The sequence below is a fragment of the Centropristis striata genome, chromosome 11 (assembly GCF_030273125.1).
Source record: "Centropristis striata isolate RG_2023a ecotype Rhode Island chromosome 11, C.striata_1.0, whole genome shotgun sequence".
NCBI classification, from domain to species: Eukaryota; Metazoa; Chordata; class Actinopteri; order Perciformes; family Serranidae; genus Centropristis; species Centropristis striata.
In genome coordinates this window covers 21,233,890-21,248,367 of record NC_081527.1, presented here as the reverse complement: position 1 = coordinate 21,248,367, position 14,478 = coordinate 21,233,890, and the positions used below count along the sequence as shown (strand labels likewise).

At 41.3% G+C, this 14,478-nt stretch overlaps 1 protein-coding gene across 2 annotated transcripts in view; it reads right to left on the bottom strand.

Moving 5' to 3' along the window:
* cables1 (Cdk5 and Abl enzyme substrate 1) overlaps positions 1 to 9,609 on the bottom strand; it is a 33,857-nt gene extending 24,248 nt beyond the window's left edge. For both annotated transcript variants that reach the window (XM_059344049.1, XM_059344050.1), the window contains exon 1: positions 8,951 to 9,609. In XM_059344049.1, the coding sequence (XP_059200032.1) occupies positions 8,951 to 9,537 (587 nt within the window). In that variant the 5' untranslated portion in view covers positions 9,538 to 9,609. The remainder of the gene's footprint in view (positions 1 to 8,950) is intronic.
* Positions 9,610 to 14,478: the final 4,869 nt, after the last annotated feature.

Below are 14,478 nucleotides of genomic sequence, written 5' to 3'. Positions count from 1 at the left end.
AAATTTACAGCAAAGTCTTACAGTGTATAGTAGATGATGGTCTGCACGGCCCTGTTCAAAGCCACCAGACTCCATTGACAAAAACAGTCATTTAACCTCTCAGAACACAGGAGTTGCTGGTCTACCATTGCCTCGATTCGTTAGTTTGTTTGTCTTATTGCGTGACTTTGGTGTTTGAAAAGGTTCGTTTTTATTCACCAAAACTGATATAATAAAACTGATCAATTTGTTTTATTTTGGCCTATTCAGGTGGTTTGAATATGTTTTGCTGCTGCCCCCATCCACAGCAGTACATTGCTTAGTTTCTGTATCGGTACTCCGGTCTGCATCTCCAAACTGTGGGCGTGCCGGTCGCTATCGACTGTAGATAACACATTGACGATGGGTAATAAGCTCATACGGCCCCACTTCAAAACATCCAAACTGTCCCTTTAAGGATTGTCAAAAAGCCCTGGAACAAAGTTTGTGTGTGGTCACAGAACAAAAGGTCAAACAATGTGTCAAATTTTCACCCGTCTCTGTCTATTCTGTGGTTAATTTACAAAAACAAGTCTTGGACGGCTCGAGTTATGACTATCCATCAACGCCACTGTGTGCCTGTGTGGTCAATCATCACTGTTCAATCTTACGTAGATCACAGAGAATTTTCCAGGATCAGAGCTGCTGTAAGAGGATAATGAGCTGGCTCGGCAAGCACTTTGTGTAACACATTTTGTCACAGATGGCCTTTATTTCACACTTTAGTTGCACGACTCAACAGGCTAATTCTGCTGGACCACTTTTATATGATCGGCTGCCAGTTTAAGAAACAAACCCACATGTGATAGCTAAGTATGCCTGAGCTGTTCCAAAATTAGGTTGTAATTGCATGTTTGGCACCACAATAACAACATAATCCTGCTCATTATTCTGTATTACAAATGGACCACATTTAAAAGTAGTAGAAATTAACACATTAGTGCTCAAATAAGAAAAAGTGACATATTGTCCCAATGGGGTCCGTCTGTCATCAAGTGATAAATAAATCTGCAGCAGAACAGCCAAGCAAGACTGTAAACAATTGTCTGCTCACACACTGTGTACTGTACATTATCTGGGACTATTACATTTGTTTCACAATGTGTTGTAATGCTGCAGAGCCTGCAGACAAGCTGATGACACTTGCCCTGACCCCCCCCCTTCACTGAACATCTCAGCCGAAGGGGGAGAAGGGGGAGCATATAGCGGAGTGGCTGGTTAATAAACAACAGAGCATGAGGACAGATTAACAAAAGATGACTCTGTCCTTGAGGATCTCCTAGGGTTTAAACCAACTCAAGCGGAGTGAACAGTGTATGCTGGAGGAGACGGGGAGAGATAAGTGTTTACACAAGGAGCCAGACTGTTGAAGCAGACAAGAAACCCAGAGCCATTATACTGACTAACCTTCTGCACTGTATATTATGACCCTAATGATCATAAACTGGAAGGAACACCATTAAGCCCTGATAAAGAGCAAGAGCAGTACTTTTTTTTTTTTATTCAAAATGAGAGGAACAACGAGCCGCTGACATGGTGGTAATGAAAGGGCGTGACCTCTCCCTGAAAGTCAGACGATGGGGATCATGTGATTTATGGTGGGCCTTACATCATCCTTCAGACAGAGGAGATGGAGTGGTTGGATAAGGATCTGAGACTACAGATAGTCAGAGGACAAGGCTTCTAGCTTTCCTCATCATGGTGCATCACCCGAATCAACGGCACGTTAAAGGAACAGTGTGTGGGATTAAGCGGGCAGAAATGGAACATAATATTCATAATTATGTTTTCATGAGGTCTTCATATCTACACAGGGAGCTAGTGCTCTTCATTACATTAGCTGAAGGCCACCGTAGGACCTCCTAAATGCTTGTAAGGGGAGGGTTATTCAGTTGGTTGCAATCTGCAACCAGTAGATGCCACTAAATTATTTGCAGACTCCTTTAATTGAGGCTTTTCAGCCAGTTTAGTCTAAAAGAAAACATTTTCATGGTACCATGTTTCTATATTTTTGATCTATTAAGAGCTAAAATAGGATGATAGTGTGGAAAAAAATCTCATCTTAGTCTTTAATCCTCAACAGTGAAATCAAGATCAATCAATCAAGGGTTCCCTAATGAAGGCTTAACCTAAAGCTGCACTAATCAATATTTCCATATGACTAATAGATGACATGATGTATAATGTGAGAGGTGTCGCTTGTTGTATTGAAGCCACAGAGAATCATCCCGACACTGCAGTTCTCCTTAGACTTTACGGCTTCAAAAAAAAAACAAAAAAAACACTTTACTTTAGATTTTTTCAGCTTCTTGTTTTGGTTCACTTTCACACAAAAAAACCCCCTGACAGACAAAGACAAACTACCAGCCCAGCAGGGAAAAAGAGCACCTAAAGAGCCAGATTCTTTCCACAGAGGTTGGTGGAGACCAAAACAGAGCTAAATGTTTCTCTGTGCCAACTATTTGCCTTTATAAAGCTGATAATATATACATGTTTTTACAGCTTGTGCTGCTTGCACCCAGTGGTGAAAAAGTCAATAAATGCAGGTATACAGTGGTTTATAGGTTTGGATTTTTTTCAAGTATTTCTTAATATATTATTCATACACTACTTTGGACATTTTGACAAGAGTTATTGCTCACTGTATTTTATTCCCCCTGAGAAGATACTGCCTTGTTAGTCCAACGCCTCTTTGGGTTACCCCAGACAGTGTTTTTTGTTGTTGTTTTTTTTAGAGCTGCAGTCGAAGGACATAGTAACACAAAGATGTGATTTCGAACTAAATAGCATCCTTGTAAGTTTAATTTCATTAACTCCGACTGCTGAAGACTTTTGCAGGAAAGGAGGTAGATTTTGTCTCTTACAGTGAAGTCTGATTACTTCAGCCAGTATCAACAAGAGAAATTATCACAACCAACCAGTAGCTCTCTATGCACACAAGTATTGCATTAAGACGTGTAATTTGTAGTATTACACTGTATCTTCTTATTGTAACCATCTGTCTCCATTCAGTATCGCCACTAAGTGACACTCACTGATCTTCAAAAATCATTTACCATTTGGCCGAGGGCATGCTTCCAGTTCATGAGGACGCAGCTGGGCTGTGAGGACTTTGATCCCAGACACTGTAGATGAACAGCAGCAGCAGGACGTGATTTTAATGCAGAAGATGTTTTCCAGGCCACTACAAATCCTGGAAACAATAACACTGACCAGGCCACTCATTCACCCCGGACACAACTCTTCCAAACTGAGGTTAGAAGGGTCTGTTTCCACACAGTTTGACATTAACGAGGCCTGGTCAGAAGCTTCAAAGAAGCCTCAGTATAAATCAAGGGGCAAAGGAGCAACAACAAGCATCTCTCCAACCTGCTATTGTTGCCTCAAGTGATTTTATTCAAACATGTTTCATGAATGCAATCTATCCACCATTATGATATTTTCACTGCAAATACAATGCCATCCTCTTGCAATAAAAATGTTTTCAAAATGCTATTGATAATCCTGCCCAGCAGTGCCATGCAATGACACTATAAAACTCAAGTGGACTGTTTAGATGTGGAGATTAAACAGTTTCACACGTACGCTTTGTTGGCAGCTTGCCACAGGACATAGTCTTCCATTTTGCCACAGAGTCACTGAATGGAAATAAATGTAATGTTCTGGGTTTCTACACACAAATACAGCACAGGGAAACGGAAATGTGATTATTCTGATAGAACAAATAAATAAAAAAAATGTAAATACAGTTGTGTTATGTAATACTGTTCTGTTCCTAAAACACACCGGGAGTACAAATGGGTTGTTTGAGCAGATCTGAAAAAATAAAAAGGCAAAAAGGAAGTTCAAGACAAATGAAATGGCTCTATTTAGGCTGAGAGAGAGCCGGTCGTAATTTGGAAATTTAACTCCGGGGATCAACTTGAAACTGCATGAAGAAAAACACATGCTGACCCTTGTTTCTCTGTCTTGTACTTCACAGTCAAATCTTGTGGGATTTTTTTCTGAGGGTTTGTTGACAGCTCAGACACTGAGAAGGAAAATGAAGCATTCTTACATAAGCCTGTGATTATGCCAACCATGACCTCAGCGTACAACAATCAACCTCATAACCAGAAGTATGTGACCCAATCGCACAAAACTCCACAGGACCATTATAATGGCCTGCGCTGCTTGTTTTCCAGCCACAGACTCTGCTGCCTCATTCTGAAAAAAAAATCTTGTTAAAATACTTAAGTACATGATTGTGCACTACCTAATGATGGGAACGTAACTAAAAGAGGACATGAGAAGGCCTGGTTATGTTTTAGGGGGGAAAGGATGGAATGAAAATAGCTCTACACCTAAGGCAGACAAGGCCAGATGGTAATAGGTATGCTATATTTAAAGCTGCAGCTCTTGGTGTGCTGATTCATGATGGATGAAGGCTGAGGAGTGGAAGGAAAGCTGAATATGAAATCATCCATCATTTTCATGCATTAGATTCTGATGAGGATATGTTCCAAAGCAGCTTTGGCCTCAGAAAGTCTATTTTGGCAGCACATCAGAGGCTCTGCGACTTCCTGAATGGGAGCAGGACTGAAGGCCAAAAGTCTGAGGGGAGAGTGTGTCTCTGATGCCCCTGGGAGAGGAAGTGGAGGACAGAAAATACAGAGCGCAGAGCCAGGCTGCTTCTCAGAAAGCCTGGGCATCCTGCCTCTCCCAGCCAGGGACCTCTGGACACGTTTCCACCAGCTGCCCTCAGAAAACAAACCAGGCACTGTGCAGAGCGCTCGTCTGTCTGCGCGCTGGTGGAATATGGCCGCGCTCCATCAACAGGTTGCTTACTTCTCCACGTTAGGATTCATTTTGTGTGGACATCCTCCAATCACATTCCAAAAACAGGGTACGGTCGGGGTCTAACAACTTCATTCTGTATTTACCGACTGAGCAACAGAATGGCTGTGTAGAAATGCAACACTGCTGCAAGGGCTGGCTGTTGAACCTCAATGCTTTTTTTCCCTGCTATGTGTCCATAGCATAGAGTGTAACTGAAAATTAATAACAGCTACAAGTGAATGCTTGGAGCATACAGTTCATGACTTAAATAAAACTTTATTGACTGTATTTCATTCATGAAAGGCCTCTGCTTGAAACATATTCAATATATACTTTATTAAAACATTTGGAATGATACTGTGTCGAAACTGTGGCGGCAATGGAGCATTTAAATGATTCCAATGGTGCAATTTTTGCAAAATGCAATATGATGAAATTTAAACCACACGCATACACAACAACGCTTTCATTATCATGCATCCCCATTTGAATGAAGACATTTTCACTTTAAGAGCCCTGTTTTAAGGATATAAGGTGCGTGGTCTTAAGTAGATGGTGCAAATGCATTTAGGACTACCATCTCCTCCTTTACTAGGCAAAGAGTGCACAATCTGGGCGCAAAGTAAGGCACAAGGGTTTGTATTAAGATGGCAAAGTGAGTGTTTTTCCTCCTCTGGCATCTCCTAAATCCTCTGTCCCATTACCAACTCCATTTGACTGCATATGAGCAAATTAACCTATAAACTATTCAAGTCGAAAGAGCACTGCTGTGTGTCCCTGTGTGTGTAATAAGCAGAGTGTACACACGTTGCGAACCTGCCTATGTAGGCGCATCTCACTGTTTGAACAATGCAGCGTTAAAATAGCAAGAAAATACTGCACCATTGACTTTAGAACGAGTTCTTTTCTGGGTTAATGCCAACAATGTACCTGATCTCCCCTTAAGACCAACACACCCTTAGGCACAGAGATGTATGCAGGTACATTTGCAACTTGGTCTCACAGAAATCCGTGAAATAGCCACGGATTTCGCTTAACTCAAAATCCGTGGAATAGCCACGGAATCGCTCAAATTTCCGTGAAACTGACACGGATTTCGCTACAATGCAAGTCAAAGACAGTCATATTTTTCTGGCGAGATCTTCACCACAAAGTGATTATGAACATTCACTGAGTGAATATTTAGAAAATAAAACATATATTTTTCGCTAGAAATGTGATCAAAATCCATTTTTATGCAGAAACAAAGTCAAAATATTAATTTTTTCACTAAAAATTAGAGAACTGTCCGCCATGTTTTTTGTTCTGACCGCCGGAACCTTGAAAGTCACGTGACTTGGAACAAACCAATAGGAAAAAATATCCATGGAATAGCCACGGGATATGACTGTCATTAACTTGCATTGTAGCGAAATCCGTGTCAGTTTCACGGAAATTTGAGCGATTCCGTGGCTATTCCACGGATTTTGAGTTAAGTGAAATCCGTGGCTATTTCACAGATTTCTGTGAGACCAGGTTCTATATTTGTTACTTATACAACGAGGGTGCGTGGACGTGAAAATGACAGCCGTGTCTGTCTGAAACTGGCACGACAGTGGCGCTGCACTATGTGCCACTTTGAGCCGGGTGTAAGACAGGGCCAAATGCCTTAAAGTTCATTCTTGACCTTAAAAAACAGCAGTTGAGGGGTGGTCCGTAGCGTAGTGGGTTACACAGGCACCCCATGTGCAGAGGCTACAGTCCTCGCTGCGGCGGAGCCGGGTTCGAATCCGGCCTGAGCTCCCTTTGCCGCATGTCCTCCCCTCTGTCATCCCCTTTCTATCTGTCTCACTATCAATAAAGCCTTGAAAAAATGGCCAAAAAAATATCTTAAAAAAAACAAAAAAAAAAAACAGCAGTTGACAGAACAATCTCACCGCAAGGTCCATTTACTTTCAGTTTAATTAATTTCTTTCTGGAGCTTTTGATCATATCACATAATCTTCCTCAGCAGATGCAGTCGACCCAGCTGTCATGGTTTGATTTTAAAATTTCCATTTTTCTGAGCACTTTAGGGATCTCTTGTCCATGTTGGCTCAAAAGTTGAACTCTAGAACGGCTAATAATGGACCTTGTGGTGAGACTTTTCTGTCAAATGCTGTTCCAAATGTCCAATCTCCACTTTCATGCCAAAATGAACAGGAGGTCCTTAAAGTGCTCAAGAAAATTGAAATATCTTTAATTCCATAACAACTGAGCAAACACCATCTGCTGAGGACAATTGTGTGATATGATCTAAATTTCCAGAGCAACAACTTAATGGACTCTGTGGTGAGACTGTTTTGTCTCAGCACATGTTGACTTTATTTTGAACTTGTGTTTGGCTTTAAATTTATTTTTGAAGCTACAGTAATGGCGTTGTAATGGCTTGTTCGTTATCGTAGGGTGTTTCTGATGTTTTGTTTATTCCCTGAGTGTCTGTTAACCGTGTTATCGCATAACATCCAGAGCACAGTTTTAAATGATTAATGGCATATTGAGTGTTACATAACTTCTTTAATGCACTTCTTTCCCTATCAAAAAGAACAGATTAAGACTTTCGGAAGCTGTTAGTTTGGCTGTGCAATTTCCACAGGGTCAGGAAGGGGAACTAAATGCTTATTGAGTGTTTCACCATGAAGCACAGCTTCCTGAGGAGTCTGGCAGAGACACCAGAGGGAGGAGAGGATTTGGGTAAAAGATGGGCTCTGAATGGAAAGCAGAGCTGAGGGGATCTGACAGCAGGTTGTGACAGTGAGAGAACCATGAAACGACTGTTACTGACAGCTGTCCTGCAGCGAGGGTAGACCCTCCAAACTCTCCTTGTGCCTCCGGTGTGACGACAAAGTAGACAGAGAGGGCAAATAAAAGACATCCACATGGAGCAGCGAGACCCTGCCGTTGAACTGGGTGTTGGGTTACAGGATGTTTACATCACGCAGAGGAGAGGGAGGCAGCAGGTGGGTTGCAGGGTTTTGGAATGACATTCACTAAAAATAATTTGACGTCTATTAAATTTGACAAAGAGCATGAGAGTATGTGCGCAAGTAAGGAAGAAAGAAAGTGCTGAGCTCTCTCTCTGGGGAAACTAGGTTACAGCTCCACAGCTGCTGGACCTGTGATCACACTGCACATACTGTATCTGTCCCTCTGCAGACCAGTGAGTCACACAGTACGGCTACTATCACATGCATGCAGTAAATAAACAAACTGCTGAACTTTATCCTCCTGCTGCATCCAGGCAGACTGTGTTGCTGAGACCTGAAAGCACCTTACACAAAAACTGCTAAAAAATAAAAACCTGCTCCTACCAGTCTGTCATTCAGGGCTTTGATTAAATCTGTTTATGAGGAAGCAAAACACAGACACTTGATGCATTATGAAGTTCAAAATAAAAGTTGTTCATTTCGTTTTTGCGGCATATTAAATAACTGAATAACTTCAAGTGACTCATCCTCGATTTAACCTACCAACTGATCTTCTTTTCTAACTTCTTAAGTGTCCTTGTTCTATTCTGTTTTTTGTTTTTGTTTGTTTGTTTGTTTTTTCTATTGTTTTTATTTATGCTACCTCAGTATTTTATTCTATTGTATTTTATTGTACTTGAATACCGGACTGCTGTGACAACCAAATTTCCCTTTGGGGATGAATAAAGTCATCTATCTATCTATCTATCTATCTATCTATCTGATGTGCCAAATTGTGAAATGCTCAAAGAAACCTAAAATCTAACAAATGAAACAATAATCTAGCTACTACTTTAGGCTGGTGATGAATGGAAACCAGCCAAAATAAACTGCAATAGAGGCTATGTCAGTGGCATCTTATTGCAGGTAATAATGCATATGCAACATGAAAACAAATGAAATTATAACAAGAGTCTGCAGGACTGATAAGTGAGTTTACCAAACATGCATGGGGACTGACGGCTCCTGTGCATTTTCTGTTTTTTTTTGGAAGGGGTGGCGGTTATGTTTTTGTATGTCTGTGCAGTTTAACGGCCTGGCAGTGTACATCCTGCAGACAAGCTTGCACCTATAACATCAGTGTTACACCAGTCACAAATGCATGTTCACAGGGGTGTTCACACAATTACCTTGATCTCTGCAGCTCTATCGCAGAGTTGGCTATCTGTCCGCCCTCCAGGCTGTAGTTCTGGGAGGTTTGCCTGGAGTAAGGGGCAGGTAGGATTCCCTGAGTGTAGGTCTGCAGCCTCCCTCTAGTCGATGCCGGCACCGCGGAGAACGGCGAGCTGAACGTGGAGGGCAGGAAAGCGTCGCCCCCCGTGTCTGTACCCGCCGGGGCAGCAGCGGGACCCGTCCCGCAACTGCCCCGACTGCTGGCGAGAAGAGCCTGGTTTGCAAAAGCGAGCGCCTGGGCCGCCGTGGTGGCCGCAGCCGCCGCCGCAGCAGCTGCTGCAGCTCCGGCGGCGCCAGCGGCACCGTACACCGAGCGCTCCGGAGAAACCAGGCTCTGTCTAGTCCTAGCTTCAAGCGACTCATCCTCTTCGTTTTGATTGTCTGCATCGTCTTGCACGGGTCGCCCATCCAGAGAAATGTTGCTGAGAAAAGACAACGCCGCTTGCCTCCTCCTCGGGTCCATGCGTTTCCGCGTATGCTCGATACTGGAGTGCTTGATCTGTAGCGTGGCTGTGGATGTGTTGCTGCTCGTGGCAGCCGCCATGGTCCGTTTCCAGTGATCCGAGTCCCCCGCAGCAGCGATCTTACCTTGCTGACATTAATAATGTGTTAATCGTGCTTGTGTTGGTGAATGGTAGTGGCCTGTCTTTTAAGTACATGCGTTTTACTGGGTGAAAACAGGGAGGTCACGTGTGTGCAGTATTGTGGCAGCACAGGGAAAATTTGGACCAATGGGGTGTTAGGAATACATGTGTGTTTTTTCTACCTTTTCCTGATTGCTGAAGCTCCACTCGCTTCTCTGAAAGGCTCTGCCAAAAGTACATAAACTAGGCACGGTATATCTAAAACAGTCTGACCTGCAAAATATTAGTCTATAAGGGACATTTTCCTCCCCATCATCGATGTGGAAAAAAACATTCCTATCAGACAAAAAAGGAAACTTAGCAGCTTTCTACTTTACACATTTCACTCAAGCATGGTGAAAGAGCCTCAGTCCGCACAAGGAGCAGTTGTGTGCACAATGATCAATGGGCGCTGACAGAATGGAGCCTGGCTCTGTTTGTTTTGAGAAATAGATCACTTCTGAACGGTACAAGTCAGCATCTCTTCAGCAATTGCGCCATCTGTCTGCTTTACATCCACTGCGTCTGCTGTTTTTTTCCTCTTTTCTTTTTTTTTGGCATAACCCCATTAAATATGCCACCTAGTGGTTTTTTAGGTGACAACCACAGTAGCTTATGCAGAGGCATTCTCTGCATACAAAATCTTTAAATAACCTTCAGAGAACCTGCAGGATATGGACAGTGGTGAAATTTAACTAAGTACATTTACTTAAGCAGGCTACTGTACCTACAAATTTGAGGTTTACTTGAGTGTTTCCATATATGTAACTTTATACTTCCACTTCACAACATTTAGCTGCCAGCTTTAGTTACCGTTCAAGTCAAGATCTGACATAAAAAAACATGATCAAAAAATAAAATTATTCTGCATGTTAATAAATTAAACTAGTCTACATGACAGTATATTAAGTAGTAAAATGAGCCCTACCTTCAAGACAGAAAAATGTGGCCTACATAAATGCATCAATAGTAATAATCCAATAATATATCTGGAATATATAAAACAATCTGAGTGGGTTTATTCTGCATAACAAGTAGTTTTACTTCTGACAATTTAAGTAAATTTTGATGCTGATACTTTTGTACTTTTACCTCAGTAAGTTTTAAGTTCAAGGACATGGTTGTGGTGATTTATATATATATATATATATATATATATATATACATATATATATATATATATATATAATTAATATATATATATATATATATATATATATATATATATATATATATAATTAATATATATATATAATTTTATTTTTATTTTTTTATCTTAACTGACTCCTCCGGGCGGTAGGTGTTGCAAGTCATGAACAAATGCCTCAGTTAAATCGCATTTCCAGCAATCTCAAAAGATAAAAAAAAAAAAAAAAAAAAAAACAACGTTTGCCTGTGCATCCGGTGTGCATGGCTATGTATCTCTTGCTTTTCAGTTTGGCGCCAATCGAGTTTGACTGCAGAATCACAACTTCAATACATCCATGGTTTATTAATGTTAGAACACCACTATTAACTAGGGGTGCACCGATTGCAATTTTCTGGCCGATCACCGATTTTTAAAAAGCCTGACCTGCCGATTCCGATTTTGGCCGATAACAACAACACAGCAGTATTTTTCTTTTACAAATAAAGGAAATATGTCTGAGGTAGTTAATAAAATATTGAACTTTAAATAAATTTCAACAATTTACAGGACAAACTAACAAAAGAACTGCAACCATAAATAAAGTGTTTTTTGTTCTGTACAACATACAGACAACAAGGGAGGGCATCGACTTTCGAATATACGAATAGTCATTAAATCATAAAAAATCAAATAGTTCATCATATCTGGAAGAAAAAAAAGTTGTATTACTGGTGCCTTCCACACGGGGGCTGCGTAGCATTTGATGATACAGTGTGGCGGCTAGATGCCGAACTGTAGAGGAAGAAACAAACGGAGAGGGTTTTCCACGGCAGTCAATGGGCGGGACACGTCAGCCCCTGCAGGTGACGTTGGTTTTCGCCGTCGTTAACTGTGCACAATGTCAGCAGCTAATTATGCACAGCATCTCTGCTGATCATAAACATCGTGATCGTGATTTAACCAGCATCACTAACTGTGCACAGAGTGTCCGGTGCTTGTTGTAAACAAACAGAGATCGCTAAGTGAACACCTCCTGCAGCAGCAGCACATACACACTGTACTGATACAGAGCTAACTGCCGCTAACGGCGGCTCTTCTTAACGAGCCGGCCTGCGGCTCGTTAGCGGCTCGTTAAGACGAGTAAGAAGCAGTCGCTTGATTTGTCTCCAGTCGCTTTCTTGAAAAATAGTTGCTAAGGGGGGGTCTGAAAAGTTGCTGAATTTAGCAACAAAGTTGGGAGCACTGGTTCGGCGGTGGGTGTTATTATCTAGGTAGATCGGTTTGACGTAAAGGGATCGCTGATCGATCGATCGCTACACCCCTACTTAACATTACTGTCTGCTATCAGACCTGAGCTAAATAACCACTTTTGCTGCAAAGTAGGCAGGTACCTCTCAAACCAAACCAATCACCTCATGTCTAGATAGCCTACATAATGTTACCTGGACCTACACAGATCTCAGTGAACTTCATCATCTCTGGAACTGCATCTGGATTGCTGCTGGTAAGTTACAGTGTTACACAGTGGTAGCTATGTAATTATCATGCAATAAACGGATCAGTATGCCGAAATAACAACACGATGCCAAATAGTAAAAAGTCTGAATTAATGTTTAGTCAGGTTTGTCTCCAAGACGACAAAGCAAAAAAACTTGTAAAATGCTTGCTTTCTGAATGGATTTCATGACTATCATGGATGGCTATGCTAACTGCAGCTAATACAGCTAGACGGATTTAAATAGGTTGCCGACATATCTACATAATGATGTTGATTTATAAGTCTGAATTCATGTTTTGTTAAGTCTGTCTGCAGCAAAAATCAAATAACCTTTAAAATGCTTGCTGTCTGAATGCAGTTCATGACTATCAGGGCTATTAATACAGTTGTTTATGTCGTCATTTATTTCAATAGACGGATAAATAGGTTGCCGACATAACTAGGCTACATCGTGATGCTGATGTGTGTAAAACAAAAAGGGTCTGAATTTATGGCACACAAACCAACAACTTTTAAATTGTTTGTTTTCTGAGTGGAGTTCGGATCATCACAGCTTTGCTCTGCGGAGACCATTGTAGTTAAACACTAGCCTGGCTAACACCAGACTATTCTCAAATGAGGGCTAGTCAACTAGCAATGTATTTTTCCCGTAGAGGAGGTGTGGTTTACGATCCTCCAGAGCCGTTTATTGGGCGCTTAGAATGTCTATTAAACCGTCTGTAGGTAGCTCTTAGCCAATCAGATCAGTTATACCAGATGACGTAGTAGAGCAACAGAAATGGATGTTTGTTGTGTGTGTGTCTGTGAGAGAGTGTTGTTTGCTGCTTTGCTCCTCCAGTTCTCGCTTTCTGCAAGATTATTTATTTTCACGCTTTATTCCCCCTCATGTCATTCAGCCACACACATCCACTGATTTTATGGGCAATAAACAAGCTGCTGCGGGCCTCTCGGCGGCTCCGCTGTCCGCGGTAGCGGGGCTATTAGCCGCTAGCCGCTATTAGCTAATAGCCGCTAGCGACGCTAATAGCCCCGCTACCATAACGCCGGTGATCTCAGCGGAGCCGCCGAGAGACCTTTCGCCCGTCAACTTTCGCTCTAAACTATTTTAAACACCATCTACAGTTAAAGAGAGTTTCGCGTCTGCAGCAGCCATGTTGGATCCCGAAAACTACAAGCTTCCAAGTGCCGAGTAGTACGCGTCATCGTCTTGCCGTCCCTCCCCGCTCTGTGATTGGATCCCTAAAACAGGGCTAAGAATCCTTCCTGGTTTCCAGACTCCGCCGCAGTTCGGAATTAAATTCAAGCGCGCAAGGCAGTCTGGGTATACCCAGGCTAGTTAAACACGCTAATTTGCACATTTCTAGAAGGGAAAAATGTAACATTTAACAAAGGCAATATCTATATATAAATAAACTTCTAAGATTTTTTTTTAGGAATAAAATGTACATATCATGGTATAAAAAAAAACCCTCTATAAAAGCATTCAGAACATAACGTAACTTTGCCCACCAGTTTATTACTAACATTAATAATATGATTTGTTTTAGAAATAGTTTTTCAGAAATGTGTAAATATCCATATAAGGCATAATTTAATGCTAACTGTGGGTGGATCTAGGAGAAATCTTCAGATACACATGCAATATAAATGCCTAGATGTTTATTTTTTTCAATGTTTTTTTGAAACTGGTTTAAAAGAACACATGTTATGGAAGTGAAGTATTCCAAAAATCTTTGTATAATTTTGTAACATTCCTATATAATGGCACCATTGTCACAGAATTTAAAAGTTACAGATATGACACAGAAATGTTAATGATAGAGGCTACACTTTAAGCCACAACACCATTAGTCCTGTCCTCGTCTGCAGAAAAGGTCTTACAAAATAGACAAAACTTGTTAGAGAATTTAAATTGCATTTATAGAAATATACATTGCTTGTATACAGTGTGTGCTTTGTAGAGACTGTCACAAACATAGCACTTCTTTACCACTAGATGTCTCTGTTGGACCTTAAATCTGCACTATGTTGCATGTTCAGTGCAGTCTGCAGTACAAAGGAGCACGTAGTAACTGATGTTTATAAAGCCCCTGGGTGGATGTACATCATATCAGTGTATACTTACTTTGAAACCCCTGGCAGTGTGTTTTAATCCTGAAATACTGTAATTGACAAAGGTTAGAGGCAATTACGATATTGACTCTTTTATTATTCCAATCACTCCTCCTCTTAAGG